The sequence below is a fragment of the Ailuropoda melanoleuca genome, chromosome X (genome assembly GCF_002007445.2).
Source record: "Ailuropoda melanoleuca isolate Jingjing chromosome X, ASM200744v2, whole genome shotgun sequence".
Lineage (NCBI taxonomy): Eukaryota > Metazoa > Chordata > Mammalia > Carnivora > Ursidae > Ailuropoda > Ailuropoda melanoleuca.
Genome location: NC_048238.1, coordinates 67,617,920 through 67,635,525, shown reverse-complemented (window position 1 = coordinate 67,635,525; position 17,606 = coordinate 67,617,920). Strand labels below are relative to the sequence as shown.

The following is a 17,606-nucleotide window of genomic DNA, read 5'->3' as shown; positions in this document are numbered from 1 at the left end:
GGATCAGGCTGATGTTTAATAAACATTCACAGCACAGAATTTGCAACAGCATTACCATGTTAGATTTTGCCCTGAGAAAGCAGACTAATGATACTACACATTACTTAAGAAAGCATCATGCCAGGATGCATCCATAAACATGGAAACTTTTATATTATAATGTAAGACAGTATAGGAACCAAAGTAAAAAGTTCACGTAAGTACTATTGTAGAAGAGCTAAGTGAGAAACCACTGAAAGCCAAAACAACTGGGAAGGCTTTATATGGAGGGGTGAGATTTAAACTGGACCTTCAAAAAGATACACACAGGGCTCACAAGGGCTGAGAGAAAGGGGTGGCATTTCTATTTGGAAAAAGCATAGGAGCCTAGGCTCTGAGACATGAGAGACAAGGATGTGAGACAGATAAACTATGCACACAACTACTAACAGAAAAAGATTCTGGGATGTAAAAGCTAAGCTATGCTGACAAATGCCTATGTAAGTCTATAAAAAATTGTTGACTTACATTGAAACATTTTACTCAAATCCAAATGACATGGTCTCTGCTTCCTTTCACTGCTACCTGAAAATATTAATTTTTTCAACAGTTTCCCCTAGAAATGAATATTAATTAGAGTTTTTATATATTATGAATTGAAAAACACTGGTTGGTAATGACTAGATTACTGAGCAGCAAAACACACACACACACACACACACACACACACACACACACACAGCAAAAACAAAAAACAAAAAACAAAAAACAGCCCATGACTTTCTTGCCTAAATCCTTTTAAAGTCTTAGGTTGAAACTTCATTTTTCTATGAACATTTTGGGCCTTTTATTGTTTCTGTTATTTTAAAGAAATTCACTGTTAAAAAAATATGGGTAATTTGGTGTGGGTAAGGAAGAAAGAAATGTAACAAACTGGAAAATTTATGAATTTGATTCCTTAAATTTTAATATTCCTTTCAATTTTATAAGATATTTATGATGTCAATATGATAGAGTTCAATTCATTCAGCAAAAATTATTTAAGTTATTTTTACAGTATATATGAAAAAGTCCAAAGGAAGGTAAACAATTTTAACCACTTTTGTAAAACTGACATAGCGGTATGATGTGTACTCAGAGTTTTTTGTTTTTTTTGTTTTTTTAAAGGATTTATTTATTTGAGACAGAGAAAGAGCATGAGTGGGGGGAGGGGCAGAGGAAGAGAATCTTCAAGTTGACTTCCCAATGAGGGTGGAGCCTGATATGGAGATTGATCCCATGACCCATGAGATCATGACCTAAGCCAAAACCAAGAGTCGACACCCAACTGACTGAGCCACCCATGCACCCCTGTACTCAGTTTCATATTCAGACTAACATTTAAGTAAGGTCAATTCTCCAAATATTTTGTCGCATCGGTATATTATCATTCTGTGCTTCTAAAAAGCTAGACTACAAAGTTTAAATCTCCTAGAAAATCCCACAGCTTAATACTTTCTCACATCTTGGGTTTATGAGTCACTGTATGTTAAATGCTCTAAAAACAGTAGGATTTTGTTCCCCAAACCAAAGATTTTTCAATAAAACACTAGACAATATGAAAGTGCTTTATTTTTTCCCCAGGAATTAGAACAAGAGATAGATGTTTCAGTAGTTAGATATAACATTAAGAAAGTTGGCTGCCATTAGTTCCTAGATTTTAATCCTTACTCTTCACCATAATCCTTTATGGTTTGGTGGCCTCCATAAGTTTAGATCCCATTCATTATTAGCTTGATAGTTTCCAATTTTAACTTTCTTTTTGAAAGAAGTAAAGATATAGACCAGGAAATATTGTTAAATTCTGGTGTCCTCTTTATTCTAACTTATCTTGTTTTTCACCTTGTATTTATAGTAAATAGTAATTTGAGGTCTGCAATTCTCTATTTGTCAACTTCCCACAATATCGTATTTTTGAAATGTACCTGCTATAGTACGATGATATGCAATGATTCAATTTAATAGACATTTATTGAGCATCTACTTCTCTCTAAGATGCTGTGCTAGCACTGTGACTGTAGGGACAAATCCAGAGGGTACAGAGAAAAACAAGCAATGGGATAAAAACTATGAATGTGGTATGTACAATATTACTAATAAGGCTAGAGTGCTGCTGTGACACAAAGAAAGAAGAGGGTAATTCTGTCAAAGTGGGGCTGCAGAGACTGCAGACAACTACACAGAGCACATAGCATTTACATTCCAGTAAATCTTTCTATTGTATAGCATTTACTCCAATATGAGCATGAATCTCTGTTGTATATTTTAGACCACAAAGGAAGCAAAAATGGAGCTGAAATATATTATATATATATATCTCCAAAGTCTGCAAACCTTCATTGATTCTCCAATCTAGTTGTGTGATCATGGACAATTCCTTCATCATTCTGGGCTTCAGTTTCTTGAACTATAAAATAATGAATTTAGCCAAATTGCTATCTTGGGTCCCTTTTAGCAGGGACAAGATGATGTCCAAAGCTTCTGCCAGCTCTGGAATTTTGGAAAATGTTTGGCTTTTTCTTGCTGTTGTTCTCCCAACTTTTTTTTTATTTTATTTTCTATTGTGCTACTATTTTACATTTTCTTTTTCTTTCTTTCATGCATTTTTCCTTACAATATTTCCTTTAGTCTGAACGTTTTATAAAGAAGTCAAAGTAAATAAATAGCTAATCAGAGTTACTAATATGACATGGAAAGATGGCAGATATCAAAAGGTATAGTTGGTAATGAAAATTTATAATAATTGATTTAATTCATAAGAAATTAACAGTTTATATGACACTTGACAGCTTTTATTTTGTAGGATGGAACTAATTTAACTGAAGTGAAACCCATCGCATATTTAAGTGAAATCTTAGGATTAATAGTGCTTTCAAATATATTAATGTAACTTTTCCCTGTTGAGTGGAATAGTTTTAATTAAACTTTACTAATTCTTTTGGTTTAATCCTGGGAGCCAACCTATAAAACACTAGAGGTTTTAAATCAAACTGTTAAAATCCTTAAAGCTCAAAGTTAAAGTGACAGCCACAGTGGTAGAGAGAACAATAAAGAATTTATAGAATATTTCCAGTAAACCAGCAATGCTTTATACAATATATATCTATATATCTATTATATATATATACATATATATATATATATAATTATGCAGACAAAATACACATTCATATAATATTTAAAACTAGTGATCAGGGGAAAGGTAATTGTGGTTTATCAAAAGAATTCTAGGGGTATCTGGGTGGCTCAGTTGGTTAAGCGTCTGCCTTCGGCTCAGGTCAGGATCCCAGGGTCCTGGGATGGAGCCCAACATCAGGCTCCCTGCTCAGCGGGGAGTCTGCCTCTCCCTCTCACACTCCCCACTGCTCATTCTCTCTCTCTCAAATAAATAAAATATTTTTTAAAAAGTATTTTAAATATTTTAAGGCATCAGAGTTTCTATAGCAACCAATTTTTTTCTCTCTAAAGGCTCACTGGTATGTCAAACATGAATGAGAAGACCTGCAGATTTATAATTTAACCTAGAATAAAATGACCAGAGCAATATTATTTTTATTAATTTCACTGGTAATAAAATTATACTGTAGTGTTTGATGCTGAGCTTCATAAGGGATATGAGAATGTCTGTTTAGAAGAAAGTTAAGTACTCTACTCCCTTACCCTGCCTGCTTGCCTCCCTGCTCCTGGCAATAACTAAATAGATAAATAAGCAAAACCAAACCAAAACAAAACCATTGTATCATTCTTTAGGCAATGCTTCATAAACTTTTCTCACCTAAGTAACCCAAATGGAAGAGAAGATTGAACATGCACCCTTAAGGATCTATTGCAAGTGTGAAATTTCTTCGAAGTCATCTGTTTTATTTTTAAAAATTCATGTGGATTTTGAATTCTGTTTCATAATATATATCTGTTTTAATGTGAAAATGATGTTTTCCCCAATACTTTTTAGTTAACAGAGCTCTAGGAAAATATGCTAAGTTTATACCATAGTTTTGCATATTCAAAGACACACACAATTTTAGAAGCTTAGCTAAAGAATAAACACAATTATAAAATAAATTTTTCCACAGATCACACATATTTCCTACCTTCAGTTTTCCTTTCACTTTAAGTCATTTGTTTTGTCAGTTAATTTGAGGCCTATAACTCTACTACTCAAGTGAAATAAATTAATTGCTATACAAGACAGAAAAGATCTTTATGTTACCAAAATTGATACTTGGGTTGCAAAAATCCAAAAACATAGAAAAAATTATTAGTCATACAATTGTTCTCTAGATATAAGTTATAGAGGCACCTGGATGGTTCAGATGGTTAAGCATCCGACTCTGGATTTCAGCTCATGTCACGGTTTCAGTGTCATGAGACTGAGCCTTGTGTCAGACTCCATGCTCAGTGGGGAGGCAGCTTGAGATTCTCTCTCCCTCTGCCCCTTCCTGCGATCTCTCCCTTTCTCTCTCAAATAAATAAATCTCAAAAAAATAAATATGACATATAATTCAATCATTAACTTAATTAGTTTAATCTTATTGATATCCCTCTAGTTTGAATAGAAAGGTACTTTTTGTATTTTTGAAGGTGATCATTTCACATCAAGATAGTCCATCATCAAATAAAATTGATTTTATATTACTGATCGATTTGTATTTTTGCTGGTTGACTATATACATGCTATGTACAGTGTTAGAGGTGACAATGTGATTCAAACAAGACTGAACTGCATATTAAGCTAACAAGACAAGTTAGACTCAAATATCAAGGAAAAGTAACTATAAATAAGAGGTAATTGGCTTGACCTTTCACCTGTTTTTTTGTTTGTTTGTTTGTTTGTTTTTGTTTTTCCCTGTAGGCTAAATTCCAGAGTATTTCTTCCTAGGGCTTTAGTAGCAAAACATTTCTAAAAAATGGATTCTGAACAGGGATTTGACAAATGATAGTTGTCTTAGAGGACAGGGCAGGTGAGATTTCTAGGCATGGGATGCAGCATGAAATCATACACAGAGACAGGAATATCAGAAAGGAATAAAACGGCTCAAGAGAATATATGTTTCAGCACACTGAAATAAAAACTAGGAGGAAATGAAAAAGGGATGCAAACAGGTGGAATGCCCTTAAGAATTTGAGTTGAGACTGAATTTCATAGGGAAAGAAAAAGAACCAGTCAAAATAACTTGAAAATGGGTATTTCTGTGGCCCTAACAGTGAGACAGTGAGAGGATTTCTGGAAAAAGTCTTTTGAAAACACGGGCAGGAAGAATACAGAAAAGCAGAAATAATCAAGATACAACAGAGAGATTTTGCTCTTGACATAGATAGGGAGAAAGAAGTTGGTGATAGTGTAAAATAAAAATAAGGAAGTATTTACCAAATGCCTAGACACAGGAAACAAACAAATAGAACTGGATATAATAAATAGTTAGCTGAGAGTGTAGGAACCATACAATAGCAGCAGCTACAATATTCATAGTAGTACATAAAATATTATGATTACCACTACTAATAAAGATAGTGGTATAGCAACAGCTACATATTTACTACGTGCCAAGCCTTTTATTGAATGCTTTAAACATGTCAACTCATGTGATCTTGTTACTATGGTTCCCATTTTACAGAAAAGGAAAGAAAACCTTGGAAGTTTAAATTACTAGCTCAAGATTTTAAAACTAAGAAGTTATCAGCTAGGGTTAGAACTTAATACTGTCTAACTTAGAAGGCTGTGCGTTATAGGTTAACTTCATCAATAACAATAGTGGCTAAAAGTTTGTATGAGATTATATAGACAGAGATATAATATAATATAATATATATATAATATAGAAATACAGATAAGCTAGTGTTTAGACTTAAAATCAAAGCTGACATAAGCTTCATTCTACATTTCATTACAGTTATTTCAGATTATTTTGACTAAAAGTGTTTATCAGATACATTCATGTAAAGTATCCTCAACATAAGAACTAAAAATTTAAAAATTAGGAATTAAAAATCATCATTGTAAAACTGACAAATCATTTTATTTAAACATATTCTTTTTTTTTTAAGATTTTATTTATTTATTTGACAGAGAGAGAGCGAGCCAGTGAGAGAGGGAACACAACCAGGGGGAGTCGGAGAGGAAGAAGCAGGCTCCCAGCAGAAGAGCCTGATGTGGGGCTCGATCCCAGAACTCCGGAACCACGCCCTGAGCCGAAGGCAGACGCTCAATGACTGAGCCACCCAGGCACCCCTATTTAAACATATTCTTGATAGACTTCTCAAAATCTCTCTGAAATTGAATCTACATATTAAACAAATTAAATTTAGAAAAAAAATTCTGGTAAAGGGCAATCAAAAAGTAGTGATAGTGTTGAAATGATCTAATAATTGTCCTTATTTGTGACATTTCTCACGTTTTCCAATTACAAATTTTCCATTTCTCTATAACTCTGAGGAATTTCGACAAGGACTCAAAAGCATATACCTCTCCCAAGTTTACTACAAACCATATAAACCTGTTAGTGTTCGTTGAAGGGGGGAAAAAGTATGCTTATAAAACCCGAATATTGTTTGTATAATACTGTTCAGTGGTCAGGGCACCTGGGTGGCTTAGCAGATTAAGCTTCTGACTCTTGGTTTCAGCTCAGGTCATGACCTCAGCCTTGCATTTGGCTCCCCATTCAGTGCAGAGTCTGCTTAAGACTCTCTCTCTCCCTCTGCCCCTCCCTCCCCCAAATAAATAAAATCTTTAAAAAAATAATATTGTTCAATGGTCATCTCTGCTAGTCTGGTATTATCAATCAAACCCTCAATGTATTTCTTTAATTTAATCCAGTGTGTCTCGTTTTGTGGTCCCAGGACCAGAATAACAATAGGAGACAGAGTATGACTCCATAGTACTATTATTTTCTTTATTTAAAAATAAACCTTTAAGATATGATGTAAAATTATATTCACTACAAGTATAGCAGCAGCTCTCTGGCAATTGCTTCTCTAAAGAACTTCTACATGACTAACACGTAACTAATGTGGAATAATAGAAACATTTACAAAATTTGTAAGCAAGAACTGTCTCATGATTATTTTGATATCATCAAAAGCCCATGGTATAGTTCCCTTGTAAACAATATACACTTAAGTATTAATGTAATGAATCAATGAACATACTATCAGACCAGACATGTGAAAGCTTCAATAACTTAGCAATGTTAAAAAATAAAGTAAGTAAAAAATAGGTCATTAAATGTACTATACTGTCAAATATAAGCTAATGGAAACTATCTTCCTGCCTTTCAAATATAAGTAAACAGAAAAAATAAAATTAATATTTATTTAAACAGAAAAAATAAAATTAATATTTATTTAATCTTACCACTTAAAATATAATACTCAGGCAAGGAATAGTCTCAAAATAGTTACTAATTAATTACCTTTGCTTGCACTTTCTACATGTTCCAGTTCTTCAGGAAATTTCAGGATATCCCGGTATTTTTCCTCACAAATTTCAGCAATAAAATGCAAGAGGGTTGTTTTTTGATCTGCTGATTTAGTATCTCTGATCTGGAATGAAATAACAATACTTTTAGTATATTTTGGGTAATGGAAATACAGACCTTATTCTTAAAAAGTGAAATGAACGGATGAACTCAATTTATTACACCTAATTTAAATTTTTTTAAAAAGTTAGGGGCACCTGGATGGCTCAGTTGGTTAAGTGTCTGACTCTTGGTTTTGGCTCAGGTCATGATCTCAGGGTCCTGAGATGGAGCCCCGTGACAGGCTCTGTGCTCAGTGTGGAGTCCACTTGAAATTCAATCCCTTTTCCTCTGCCCCTCCCCCTGCTCATATTCTCTCTCTTGCTCTCTAAAGTAAATAATAAATAATATCTTTAACAAAAATTTTTTTTAAGTTAGGGGTAGCTTCCTAATGGGGTCTAGAAAAAATGCTCTAGATTTTAAAAGGAACATCATTATTTTAAAATACAAAAGATGACCAAAACCAGCAAAAGTTTAAATTTTAATATATATATTTTAAAATGTCTAAATTATTATGGCAAAATGAACTATTCTCTGAGAAGAGAGCATTAATTTAAGTATTGATAATTAAAAAGTTAATGTGTGCTTATGTTATCAGCATTTGTTCTTTCCTTTATCACTGAAATATATTCTTGGAAGCTGGATTTGTTTGTGAGGTTATATTTATTTGTAGCCATTACTAATGCAAATTAATGTAAAAAAATACATTTTACCTTCCTTTACTTGTATGGGCCATCAAATAAGAAAAACTGAAAAGTTCTTATGCTGATTTATAAATAGAATCTGACCACACAATTCTGATGACAATTTTTTTTCTGCTTATGTATGGTATTTCCTTTTCAGAGATACTTTTAGAAAAGAGATGCTATAGTTAGAACAATAAAAATCTTTAAAGTATAGGGCAAAAAAATTTATGATGAAAATCTAAGTGTTTTTTTTAATAGAACATTCATGCCAGACTAAGCTGCAAAAGAAATCAAGGATTTACCTACAAACAAAGGATAAATATGGAATAAAGTATCAAGTTTTCTCATTCTCTTGGGTGTTTTAATTCTATAATCCTTAGATGATGGGTTTGCCTACTGATAGGCATACTGATTTGGGGGTTTTAGCTTTAAGGATTACTCTGCTTAGAATAAATTCTTCCAAGACAGGTTGATGAAAAGGCTGTGGAAGATACTTAGGTAATTAACAGAATATTTAATACCTAGTGTTTCATTGACAAAGAAAAAAAAAATCACATTTAATCAATCAGACCCATACTGAATCCATTTTGTACTATAGCTTTTTAACAGTTATTTATGTCCCCAGGATATGGAGAACTTAAAAGAAATATAGTCTTAAGGCTCAAAACAACCACAGGAGGCATGACGTTGACAGTTCAGGTGGTCACAAGGTCACAATGATTTCTTTTAGAGTTTCTAGGATTACTTTATCCCACACAGGCAAAATATTTAAAATTTTGTATTATCTTGCTGATCCGCCTAACACTTTCAAGTACTACAAGGTTAAAATGACACAACTTAAGGACAAGCTATAAGAACAGACCACAACAAAATCTCAAGGACAATTTGTGTTAAGTAAGGCTTGTGCTCTACTGGGTGTTATACGCGAACAATGAATCATGGAACACTACATCAAAAACTAATGATGTACTGTCTGGTGACTAACATAACATAACAAAAAATTTTTAAAAAAATTTAAAAAAAAAGTAAGGCTTGTGCTCTAGAGGAATCAATGAGAGGTTCACATTCCTAAAGAAAGGTCTTTACCTGGGATTACAGTGTTAAACATGTTTACAAAGTGCATCATTTTCAGAGTATGCTGGATATTACAATTTATAAGACAATTCACATTTTCTTTTTTTCTTACAAATTACCTGAATTCCTAAATACTAAAAACATTAGGTGTTTAGGGAAAATTGAAGGTACATCTTCCTGAAGGAAAATGAATTGAGCTATATTTTATAAATTCTGTATACAGAGACTATACAGATACACACACACCACGACCACCACTAATAAGAATGACAACAAAACCCTACCTAATTCTTCAGGACACCAAATTGTATAAATATATATAATTTTAAATATTTTAAATGCACATGGCCAATACTGGAAAGGAAAAACAAAAACAGAAAAATACCATTATGCTCATATGTCAAATTTATGGGTGATTTAAAAACCGGCTTTTGGCATGCATACTTATGAATGCTTAATTTTCAGAAACAGTTTTTAATTGATAAATATTTATTCAGAATCAGGTCCATTAATTTAATTCCTGTTAAGAAATTTAGTAGAGTCCATGGTTACATTCCAAAAAGATAAATAAAGCATAACATTTCAGCTAAATAAGTATTTTGGTAATGTGGTTGAAATCAGAGAGTTGCAGATACAGCATGGGTATGCTTTAAAAAAAAAACAAAACTGTAATATTTCTTTCAAAGCATGGGCAAACATGGACAAGTGCCTGTTTTGTCAAGCCAAGGAATATCTTAGTTGGTATGGGAGATAAACTGTCAGATCTGTACTGCAATATTTATTTTTTAAATAACTTCATACAGAGTCTATTTTAAGGTTTCAAACTGACAGGGAATAATTGTGACAAATATGTGGTCTTTGTAATTTTTCTCTATATGTATGACCCTTAGATCAATCCTTTTAAAATAAATATATACTATTAAAATACAGGGGGAAATAATTTTTGACTTATTGTATTTACTCCGTATTACCATGTATGTCTTCAGCCTCTCTTACTGCGTCTACACCATTCACACATTAAGCACTGTCTCTCTCAGGACCTATTGTGTTGTTCTGTGTCAACACAGAAGGCAACTAAGAACATTCACCTTGATCAATTCTGAAGATTAATGGCATTTATCCAATAATTTGCTCTTTGAAGTATACTAGTTGGATATACACATTTCTTGGGGTAATACAAAAGTAATCTAATCTAAGTATGTGTAAAATCACTTCCAAAGTGTTTGAGTTAGTTTATTAAGAAATAAAATTGATTTCCATTTGATATCTGGTTAACTCAAAATTATGTTAATTTTGTATCAACATCAAATATTCCATTAATATTTGTCCAGATTGCCGAAGTCTCAGTAGTGGTTATATTGTCAACATTTCAAGGTTTGCTTCCATCAGGAGCCAAGTGCCTTTTGGCAACCCCGCCTGTGCTTTCCCGGTGTCCCTCTCACCAGCCACAGTTAGGCAGAGGTATGAGATAGATATATGACTTCTCTTTGTAAGATACAAAAGGGTGAAAAAAGTACCCTACAATCTTATGTCTTGCATATATTTCCACATAATAAAAACACAAACAGCGGTTCCAGAAATTGGAAATATTTGAAAGCTAAAAATGTTTTATAATATTTTAATAAGCTATTATCAAATAATGATAATAAAAATATGACAGAACAATTTACTCTATTCACTGATAAAGCACCAATATTTAATAAACCACAGAGTGATTTTAATTATAATCATCTGACCAAAAATGTTACACATAAAGATTAATAACTGAATTTATACTAATTTTATCTACCTATCCTTTAATAAATTTCTGAAATGGTACATGAATATAAAATACCTTTAACAGAATAACATCTATATCTATAGCAAATTCTGATATTTATCTTTTTTCTAATAAATATGAACACTGTATTATGAAAGATAATATTTACATTTGACATGTTCCTATACATTTCCAACACTATAACTTAGGCAGATAGCAAAATATCTGAAGAGCTAATTGCCATTTCAAATATATTTTTTGGGGGCGCCTGGGTGGCACAGCGGTTAAGCGTTTGCCTTCGGCTCAGGGCGTGATCCCGGCATTGTGGGATCGAGCCCCACGTCGGGCTCTTCTGCTGTGAGCCTGCTTCTTCCTCTCCCACTCCCCCTGCTTGTGTTCCCTCTCTCGCTGGCTGTCTCTATCTCTGTCAAATAAATAGATAAAATCTTTAAAAAATATATACATATATTTTTTTTTTCAAATACTTTCATTCAAGCCTGAAAACCTGGTCTTTGCTCTGTCTTTGAAATTAGGTGGTTTTGAGCACACAGAAGCCAGCACACAGCCAGAGAGCTTGAGACAACACTTTAATCATCTACGTCAGTCACACTCAATCTTTTTGTGAAGGACCCCTTCTGTAGGTAATTTTCCCCTCTACTGAGATTTAAACCTATTTCTTCTTGCTCTGTCTTCAGTGGGAACTGAAAATAACTGGTCACTACCCTCTGTATAACCACCTCTCACAGAGGAAAAGCTCCCTTGTCATGTGTCCTGTTCTTTAAACCAATTTTAGTAAATTTAACCTCTCCACACAGATCTTAGTTTTCAAATGTTTAACTTTGAAAAGATAGTAAAAAGTCACTCAAAGTTTCCATTACAAAGTCTTCCTGCATTCTACTAGAAAAGCATACAAACTTCTTGGTTTTGCATATATGGCCATTTGTGAGCTGGCCCTTGCCTACTTTTCTAACGGGTCCCCAGATGCTTTCTGATGCATGCCCAATTCTTTGGTCTGATTACAAATGCATGAACATACCACGTAATGTCATGCCATTGTGCTTTTGCACATCTTGTTTTCTCTTGACTCCCCCTTCATCTCACCCTTTTTCTTCTATCTGCCATGTGAATACCTACTCATATTTCAAGACCACTCAACTACCACCTCCTACCTGAAGACTTTTCCATCTCAGTAATAATTGTCTTTTTAAAGCCATGTTCCTTCACTATAAACATTTTAGTACAGTATTTTTTATAAGATTTCATTTATTTATTTGAGAGAGTGAGAGAGAGCACACAAGTGGGGGGGCGGGGCAGAGGGAGAGAAAGAGGGAGCAGCAGACTCCCAGTTGAGCAGAAAGCCTAATGCAGGGGCTCAATCCCAGGACCCTGAAATCACTACCTGAGTCAAAGGTAGACACTTAACCAACTGAGCCACCCAGGCACCACAACACAGTAGTTTTTTCCAGGCAATATGAGTTTTTTTTCAAGGTAAGAGACCCTGTTTTCCTAATATTTTTTTTTACACACAATGCCTGGGAGAATGCTAAAACATACTAGGTAGGCAATAAATGTTTCTGAATTAGGATTTTCCTCCACATAAGTTCCCACTTGCATGGGCTATAAGAGTAAGACTTCTAAATTAAACTCCATTCGTATGTGTGTATGTATGTGTGTGTACATACCCATATATATACAGAAAGGTTGACTACAAAGCCCAGACATTTCCAGGACACCATACTTGTTGAGAGATAGGTGGGAGTGAATGCCAGAATAAAATTATATCGTGTTGCTCAGGAAATGAAGCAACATATGCTTCTAAAGGGAGGCAGGTTAGAAGCAAAGCAAATATGAATGTAGAAGTACATTCAGTGATCCACTGTGGGTAGGGACTATGCTGAACAATAATGATCAGAGATAAATGATGCACAGTACCTTTAAAGCATCAGGGAGCTCAGAACTTAGGAGAAAACACAAAATTATACAGGAAAGAGAGGACATAGGAGAGTAATCTGGTGGCAAATCTCAAAGAATGGTAAAATTAAAATGATAACTAGGATATACATAAAAAAGGCATAGAAAACAAATTCAAGACATATTGTAAAGACAAACAGGATTAAGTCACTGAAAAAAATATTTGGAATGAGGGAAAGGGAAAAATCAAAAGTTTTTGGTTTTTAAATTCTGGTTATTAAAAGAATGGGTGTATCATGCTGGTAACAAAGCAAGTAATGACTCTTGAATGAGCTGGCTTTAGGAAGGAGGTGATAGCTCATTTTTTAAACGTAAATGTTAACTATGTGGAGATAATCTATGAGAAGGTAGAATGGCATTCTGTTTTCTCTAATTCATTTTATCCTATATGATTCAACCTACATATGCTTCTTAAAACTGCATATGACCATGCCACTTTCTTCCTTCAACATATCCAACGGTTCTTTACAACTTATTTAATAAAGTTCAAATTTCTAATCAGAATAGTTACTGAGGGGGCACCTGGGTGGCTCAGCAGTTAAGCATCTGCCTTCGGCCCAGGTCATGATCCCAGAGTCCTGGGATCGAGCCCCACATCAGGATCCCTGCTCAATTGGGAATGCTTCTCCCTCTGCCCCGGCCCTGCTTCTGCTCTCTCACTCTTGCTCTGCTCTCTCTCAAATAAATAAATAAAATCTTAAAAAAAAAAAAAAAAAAGAATAGTTACTGAGCACAGACTTTGCATTCAGACAGAAATGGGTTTGAAACCTGATTCTACAATTCACTAGTTGTGTGACCTTGGGCAAGTTACTTAAACACTCTAAGCCTCAGGTTTTATATCTATAAAATAGGCATTAGGTAAGTACTTATGATCACAGAGTTGCAGAATTGAGTAAGATATTGTATTATCATGACCATGATCATTAAACAGATTAAAAGTGATGAGAGCCTAATTTAGCTTCCCTTCTTTACAAAGAGTAAGTTATTACCATTACCTGAAAGTCCCTCAGTGATCTGGCCCCATTCCCACCATGATCATGTCTCTAGCTATTATTCCTTACCACTCCCTTCAGCCATGCTTGCTTCCTAGCTCCCTGAATTCATCAGGCATGTGTCTTACTCAGAGCCATTGCTGGTGCTTTCTATCTGACTAGAAGGTTTCACTTTTACTTATCTACATGGCTAGCCCTTTCCCCTATTTCAAGATCTGTACTTAAGAATCGTTTTCTCATTCTAAAATTGCAATCCACTCTCCCAACACCTCTTATTTCCTCCCACTTTTATTTTTTTCCATAGCACTGATCTCAAATATATTATATACTGTATTAAATTACTTACCCTTTCTTAACTCTCTTCACTTCTATGTCAGGTACCCAAGTACAAGGATTTGTTAATCTGCTTTGTTCACACTTACATACCCACCATCTAGAACAATGGCTGGCACATAATAGGTACTTAATACATATTTGTTGAATGTATGAGTGGGTGAAGATTTCTACCCATTTGCTTCAGTTCTTCATGACCTTTGATGTTCTTTCTTCATCAGGTGGTAGTATCATCATTTAAGGGGAAAAGGAACCAACATTTTTTACCATCTATCATGTGCCTATATGCCAGAGACTTTGATAAATGCTTTATATTCATCATCGTTGTGTGTGTGTGTGTGTGTGTGTGTGTGTGTGTTCAATTTAAATATTTATTGAGACTTGGAAGATAGCAGCTGAATAGGAGGATGCTAGACTCACCTCATCACAATAATACACAACAAGATAACTATCAAATCACCCTAAATAACTCAGAAATTGACCTAAAGACGGGAAAACAAACTCCACAACTAAAGGTAGAGAACAGGCCACTTTGAAGGAGGTAGGAGGTACAGAGACTCAGCTTGGGAGAGAAATAGATCATGGTCACTGTGGTGGGGAGGGAGATATGGTCCTAGAGAAGGGTCAGAGACAGACAAACACTAATACACAGGGGAGCACATGGGGAAAACAAATCTCCATAGCAATTGGATTGGAAAGTGAGAGATGTTGAATTTCATGACTTTAGGCAACCAGTAGGACTTAAAGCCTGGAGTTTTAAAGGTTAGTGGGCTTGGCTGGGATTGAGCCCAGAGGGCACTTCCCTGCTCCTGGAGAGAAAGCAGGTAAACAGCAATCTGAAGAGAGTCTGGGCTCATGGTGTGGAGGTTATTTGCTTACCTCAGCATATGTCCCAGAGAGGCAGCATTCATGGAGAGACCACTCCGGGAAAAGGCTGGCTGGTGCCATTTCCCCTCCTTGCCCCACAGCCTAAGTTCAGAGCCACTTCTGGGAACCAACATAGCACCAACACTTGCTACCTAACTTGCTTACAGCAAGCCTCCCCCTCCCCCCCCCATTCCGCACTCTAGGGGTACTGCCTTTATCAGTCACACTTGCCTCAGTACCAGCTTGGGGAACCCCCTTCCCAGGAAGGCCAGCCCAAACCCCTGGTCACACAGAGTCGATGACCCGAGAGTTATGTGGAGCTTCTGTTTTGGCACTGGTGGCTACAGGTTTCATTTCACAATCAGGACTATATTGGGGTGCCTGGGTGGCTCAGTTGGTTAAGTGCCTGCCTTTGGCTCAGGTCATGATCCCAGTGGGATTGAGACTGGCGTCAGGTTCCCTGCTCAGCAGGAAGTCTGCTTCTCCCTCTCCTTTAGCCCATCCCCCCACTTGTGTGGGCACACACGGTGCACCCGTTCTGTCCCTCTCTCTCTCAAATAAATAAATAAAATATTTTTAAAATATCAGGACTGGGGCACCCAGATGGCTCAGTTGCTTAAGTGTCTCCCTTGGGCTCAGGTCATGATCCCAGAGTACTGGGATTGAGCCCCAAATCAGGCTGTCTGCTCTGTGGAGAGCCTGCTTCTACCTCTCACTCTGCCTGCTGCTCCCCCTGCTTGTGCTCTCTCTCTCTGTCAAATAAATTCATAAAATAAAAATAAAAGCAATTCCTTTAAAAAAATCAGGACAATATCAATTTCGATCAGTAAATGTTCGTTGAATGAATAAATACTTGAGAGAGGCCAAAGATAATTAAGACTGAATTGATGATTAGAGAAATCTTTGGAGACTTTCAAGCACAGATTCAATATAGTATTGGGGTGCAAAAATAAAAACAATGGATAGCCAGAAAGAGGAAGCAATTTGTAAGGTAATTTATTCAAAATATTGACTGTGGACCATAACTAGATAATAGAGGGGGTAGCACAGGTAGCAGCTGGAAAATGGTGAAGCTAGTGACAAAAGTTATTATAATTATGTTACAAATTAGTTCAGCATAATTAGGACTGAAGAGATCAGGCAATGCAAGAACTAAGAATTAAAAATGAACATGGAGAGATTGAGAAGTTAAGATGGCAGAGGAGTAGGGGACCCCTTTTTCAGCCCGTCCCCTGAGTCGAGCTGGATAGATACTAGACCAGCCTGAACATCCATGGAATCAGCCTGAGATGCAGGAAGATACAGCTGGATCTCTACAGATGAACATCTCCAGCGCTGAGTATTGAGTTACGAAGCGGGGAGCCGTGAAACCGCGCACAGATATCTGAAGATAAACAGAAGGGGAGGGAGCCGCCGCGTTCGGGTGCCGGGAAGCTGTAGCCACCTGCACAGGGAGCAGCCAGACTTGAGGACCTGCACCTGTGAGAAAACAGACTGGGACGGTGAGCGGAGAGCGCACACCACCAGACTTCTTATGAAACTCCGGTGTGCTCACTGAAAACAGACTGAGACCAGGAGCTCCGGGAGCGCGCAGGGGTGGCTGGTGCCTGGCGACGTTAGAAACACAAAGGACAGAGACGCACCGGCCCTGGAAGTGAGGGCTGGGGCTCCGGATGTGGGGCGCACAGCCCGGGATGCTGCAGGGTTGAGCAGCACCAACAGAAACAGAGTTAAAGTGGCCTGAACTTCAGAGGAAAACGGTCCGCGATCCCTCTGTTCTGAGACAGAGGCTGAGATTTGGCCGCTGCTGCTTTGACTCTCAGAAGAGGCACAGCAAACCACCAGGGAAAGCCACCAGAGAACAAAAGCCTGGAAATATACCGGCTCACAACGTGCCCATCCCCATCCCCCCTCACAGGGGACAGGGAGACTCTACCAAAACAGGGTTGCCTGAGTATCAGCGCGGCAGGACCCTACCCCAGAAGACAGGCTGAAAAAACAAGAAGCCCACAACCCGGGGCACCTGGGTGGCTCAGGCATTAAGCGCCTGTCTTCGGCTCAGGACGTGATCCCGGCGTTCCAAAAAGGAGACCCTCATCGGGCTCCTCCACTGGGAGCCTGCTTCTTCCTCTCCCACTCACCTGCTTGTGTTCCCTCTCTTCCCTGGTTGTCTCTCTGCCACATGAATAAATAAAATCTTTAAAGAAGAAGCCCACATCCCTAAGATCACTATAAAACAAGGGTGCATGGCCTGGGTCCAGGTCAATAATTTGGGCTCTGACAACCCTGCAACCTCTCCTCATCAGAATGATGAGAAGGAGCAAACTCAATACACGAGAAACAAATAAACAAATCATAAAATGGGCAGAAGATACGAACAGACACTTTTCCA

General features: G+C 36.5%; 1 protein-coding gene across 3 annotated transcripts in view; it reads right to left on the bottom strand.

The window, feature by feature from the left end:
- The window catches only part of DIAPH2 (diaphanous related formin 2), a 1,026,009-nt gene that overhangs the window by 427,643 nt on the left and 580,760 nt on the right, over positions 1 to 17,606 (bottom strand). For all 3 annotated transcript variants that reach the window (XM_034649855.1, XM_034649854.1, XM_034649853.1), the window contains one exon: positions 7,428 to 7,557. In XM_034649855.1, the coding sequence (XP_034505746.1) occupies positions 7,428 to 7,557 (130 nt within the window). The remainder of the gene's footprint in view (positions 1 to 7,427; positions 7,558 to 17,606) is intronic.